Source organism: Macadamia integrifolia, chromosome 7, assembly GCF_013358625.1.
Source record: "Macadamia integrifolia cultivar HAES 741 chromosome 7, SCU_Mint_v3, whole genome shotgun sequence".
Classification (NCBI taxonomy): domain Eukaryota; kingdom Viridiplantae; phylum Streptophyta; class Magnoliopsida; order Proteales; family Proteaceae; genus Macadamia; species Macadamia integrifolia.
Genome location: NC_056563.1, coordinates 29,861,601 through 29,866,540, shown reverse-complemented (window position 1 = coordinate 29,866,540; position 4,940 = coordinate 29,861,601). Strand labels below are relative to the sequence as shown.

Below are 4,940 nucleotides of genomic sequence, written 5' to 3'. Positions count from 1 at the left end.
AAAGAAAAAAAAAAAAAAAAGGAATGAAAGGGTCAGTATTGATCGGATTGGAATGGTATTAGATCTTTGATTGTGATCTTTATGATTTCGATCCACATGTGTAGTTCAAGAGTAAAATTATATAAAAATTGATTTAAAAAAAAAAAAAATAGAGATAGTATATCCGATATGATTCGATTTAGAACAATTCAAAATGATATCGAAATGATATCAACCTTAACCGATCCTATGATCGTTTCTAAATTTTAGAACCTTGCTTTAAAGTGGTGTTGAAAAATAAGAATAATATTCTTGAGGAGAAAGAAGAAGGAAAAGGATAGAAGACTAGAGATATCCAAATGGGAGGAGTAGGAGTAAGAGTCGGCTCCCAAACGCAAAGAGAAATATCAGAAAGGAAAAGAAACCAAAATTTGGGTAGAATATGATATGGGTACATCACATGTGTCACATGGTATGGTTCTGACGTAAGGAAAACAATCTTTTGGAGGGGAGTGGATACGGGTCAAAAAAGAAATATGAAGACAATACGACTTGTGATATTGTAATCAACATGGTTTTGATTTTGTGCTCTTCCATGTAACATATTTTGTTGGAATGGAACATGCATAGGTGGACTTCCTCATCTTGTGCGATCAAGACATTATATCTGAAACTTCACTAATTTCAAGATTAAAATTATAGTCAACAATCTTCATCTTGCTGACTCAAATTGTGTTAGGAGCCACCACATTTTTTCTTCTTGGGGTCTTGAGATATGATTGTATTAAGTAGCCTTGATTTCTTTGACTTTTGGAGCAGAGTTTTCCTCTCTTCTCTCTCCCTTTTGGGTGCATTTGAATATATTTTTCCTTTATTTTTAATCAAATTTTAATTCACTCAAAAAAATTTTGGACATACATAACATATTTTTTAATTTACAAAGAAAATTGTTTGCTCAATTAGTTGATTGATGCCTTGCTTTTAGAGCGTAGACTCCCAAAAGGCTTAAATTGATACATAATGAGTTATAGAATTTATACCGACACACTTTTAAGAAAATATGGATCCACTATTGAATGAATCTATCTTCTTATAGTGGCTCTAGTGTATTAGCCGCATCTTTTAATATAAGCTGGTGCTAACAACAGTTACTTAGCGTAATTAGTGAGCTATGATGTGTAAAAATCTCATGTTCACCAAAAGGTTTTGAGTTTGAACCCCTTGACTATTACCTACTTCTCTCCGTAAAGAAAAAAAAAAACTGATGCTTGAAAGTCTGAGAATCCACTCCAACCACATACGTTTGTGTATGAAAAAAAAAAAAAAATGTTCTCACTGGCTCCACAAAAAACAAAGGGACTGGGGGAGTTAGGACTTAGGACCAGGGGAAGGGGGTATTCAAATCTTGGATCCTGAAGAACCTTCTTGAAGTGGGTCCCCTCGATTGTTCTCCCTCAAACCCCGGAGGAGTGGGGTACCTTGTGTACACTCTTTTTTATTTTTTTTATGAAAACCTTGTGTATACTCATTTTCATCAAAGAAAGAAGAAAAAAAATATATATATATATATATATATATACTCATGATTGGTTTGGTTGATTGAGGAGCACCACTGCACAGTGCAGAATATATATGACTTAGACCAACAAACAGACCACATGCCCTAAGAAAAAGAAGGCCAATAATACTACCAACATCTCCTAGGACCAGAACAAAAAACTTTATAACGTGACTGAGACCCTTATTTGATTACCTTGTTTAAGATATCATTACCCTTTCACTCATACAGTCATACCTACTTGCATCTTTTCTTTTGCTTCTAAACTTTTGGGTCCCTCCCTGTTAAAAGCGCCACATTGGTGTTGGGACTTGGAAAGGAGGGAATACTCTCTCTCCCTTTTCGTTTTTTCCTTTGGGCAACAATTCCTTCTGTTGCTACAAGCCCCGCAACTGTTGATCATTATGATAGAAGCTTAACCATGGCAATTAACGCCATTTTCCAGGGAAGACTGTCTACTCCCTTTTGCCCTACCATGTGCTTCTTTCATGACCCACCTCTCTTTGGTTTCCTCAAAATGGAGAAGAACAGGATCATATTCCCTACAAGACCTAATCACCCAATCTGAAAATAGTAAACAAACAGTCGGACAATGTAAAAGGTTATGAGATTTGGTAAGATTGCCTATCTCTTTCTTTCTCTCTCTTATTCTTTTGCCTCTTGTCTTCTTCATCTCTCACTTATTTTAATAACTAATAATAGAGAATAGGATTACAAGTACTTGTACTCAAATCTATTACAGAGAATGAATTTCCTTCAATTCATTGCAACATTATATAGGTATAATTTATGGCACTTTGAAATCATCTCACAAATCTATTGTGTTGGAATATAAAACATTTTACACCAATAAATTACACCAAATTAATTTAAAACATCAATGTTTGAGTTTATGTCCACGATGAGATGAGACCCTTTTATTTATTTATTTATTTATTTTATATTTTTTTTATGAAAAAAAAAACTTCAATTAATAAAAAGAAAGATAAAACATCAATGTTTGAGCTAATGATCTATTTGTTTGTATGTAAATAAAAAGAACGGAAAGGATATACAATAGGTCCTAGGATACCATTATTAAACCGTAACAGGTCATGAAATCCAATAGAAATATCGAAACAAATCATAATTAATTAAACTAATGCATGTGCTCTGTTTAACTCATAGCTAATTACACCAGAGTTGTACAATCTTTGGTCCAGCGATCTCCAATCATCCTGGAAAACCACAACAGAGATGAAACCCACATCAAATGTTCATTTGATTTAACCCATTATATTGGTTCGATGTGGGGAAGGATATCACTAACCAGTTTGTTGTGATTATCACTATTGGTTATATTAATTCTCTGTTAGTTTATCTGCAAATTCATTTTAAAAATATTAATGTGTAATTAGCCTTAAATTAGTGAAGAGAAGCTGAATGTTATGCATTAGACTTGAGCTCCTTTTTAATTTAATTTTAATCAAGTTTTCATAAAAGATTTATGAGAAAATGGTTTCTGTGGGGAGTGTAAACCCTACACCCACACAAATGAAAGGGGGAATTGACCGACCTACCCCCATTAAATAAGAAATTATGCCTTTATCAATACTTCCTTGTATGATCACATCGATCCTCACCATAGTTATTAAATTTGGATTAGGGAATTATTTGGATGAAGAATTATTCGGATTAATTTGTTTTATTAATTCAACCATTCGGTCAAAATATTGGTTAAAAAAGCGGAGATAATAAAATTCGAGTTCGGATTTGGGAATTATTCGTTTATAAAAATAAAAAGCGAACAAAAAATTCGGATATTATTTTTAATATTTGCAATAGTTGTTTCATATTATCTATCAATTATCATATCTACATAACATAAAAATGATATAAAAATTAAAATTTTAAATTTTAAAGATAAAAATATTATATTTAACTCTATTTTTTTTTCTAAACCCATTTCTTATTACTCAAATAACTGAATCAGAGAAAGAGAGACTAAGCACAAATTCTGCTAGACCCACATCATCCACCATGCATGTTCACCTTAAAGACTAAAGAGAGAGAGTAACGATTGTAAAACTTAATCAAACAAAAATGAGGTGAAAGAATTTTTTATTATTTTTATGTAGAAGTGTGAGAGATTACCTCAGAAAAAACAAGCTTTGTCGGTTGCTGATAAAAAAAAATAAGAAAAGTAACATTATGATAATAAATGCATAATAATCACAGTATTTTCTAAAGGCTTATTGATTTATTCAAGATATAGTTTTTTTGTCTTACATGGGATAAAATTCAGTTGTAATTCGGATAAAATTCAGTTCAGCCGAATTATTTGTGAATTTTAAAAAAATCTATAAAATTCACGAATTTTTTATTTGATTCAGATTTGAACCAAATTATTAATAAAATTTGATAAAATTTTATTCGGCCGAATTATTCGCGATGAATTTATTCGTTAGCCGATTGCGGCCATGAATTGCTCCATTTTTGCAGTGATATTGGTAATGCTGAGCAGCAGTACAGTTGACACCTGCCAAAAATTTGATCACATACTTAAATTATCTTGGTCTCTTATACTTTCCTTATAATTACTCAAAACTCTTCTCTTCAGAACTGTTTTTTCCTGAATACCCAGAAAAGCAAACTGCAACCTGTCTTCTCTGTTGATATTTTAAAATTCCTAAATTACCCCCATCACCCTGGCACAGAGAGAGAGAGAGAGAGAGAGTCCACAAGCTATGTGTTCATAGGCCACCAGCAGATGCAAAATCATATAGGTGCCCAGGCTGAAAATTATGGCCGAAAGGTCCGTCAATAAATTCACTGCTACAATAAACAGAAGTATTTAAGACGGTCAACAAGAAAGCACCAAAAGTTGCCTTCTGACCGGGTTAAAGATTCAAAATGTTATTTGACACTTCTGTAAAATAAATGGCAGAACCTCAAATAACGGCTTCAATTTCATCTGAGGCCACGGCCACTCCATTTGGGGCGTCGTCTGCATGGAGCTGAGATGAAACATCATCAATGGCTGAGTTCAGCTGCGCAATCTTCTCTGTTAATATCTTCCGTGTCTTCTGTTGATGTCAATTGCATTATCCAGAGTAATGTCAGTGCAGGTTTCAAAGGAAGCAAGATTAGAAAGTGTTTGCTAACAGATATCTGAGATGTCTTAAGGATATGGGATCAAGCATGGGTATTTGTCCTTGTACAGTGCATTATAGTAACTATAAAAGACTGAAAACACAAATATAGTTGTCCTAAAAGCCCTATCTAGTTCAAACTAGATCTGTTGTGTATGCTGTTATCAAGTCATAAAATTGGTGTTGAGTGCTGATTATTTTTCCTTTGATCCAGCAATGCTATGAATTTCACCTTAAGCATCAGGTTCTTTTCCCCCTTTTTTCTTTTGGAG

General features: G+C 33.1%; 1 protein-coding gene across 1 annotated transcript in view; it reads right to left on the bottom strand.

The window, feature by feature from the left end:
• Positions 1–4,266: 4,266 nt before the first annotated feature.
• The window catches only part of LOC122084024, an 8,728-nt gene continuing 8,054 nt past the window's right edge, over positions 4,267–4,940 (bottom strand). The window contains exon 5 of the mRNA XM_042652009.1: positions 4,267–4,602. Coding sequence (XP_042507943.1) covers positions 4,468–4,602 — 135 coding nt within the window. The 3' untranslated portion in view covers positions 4,267–4,467. The remainder of the gene's footprint in view (positions 4,603–4,940) is intronic.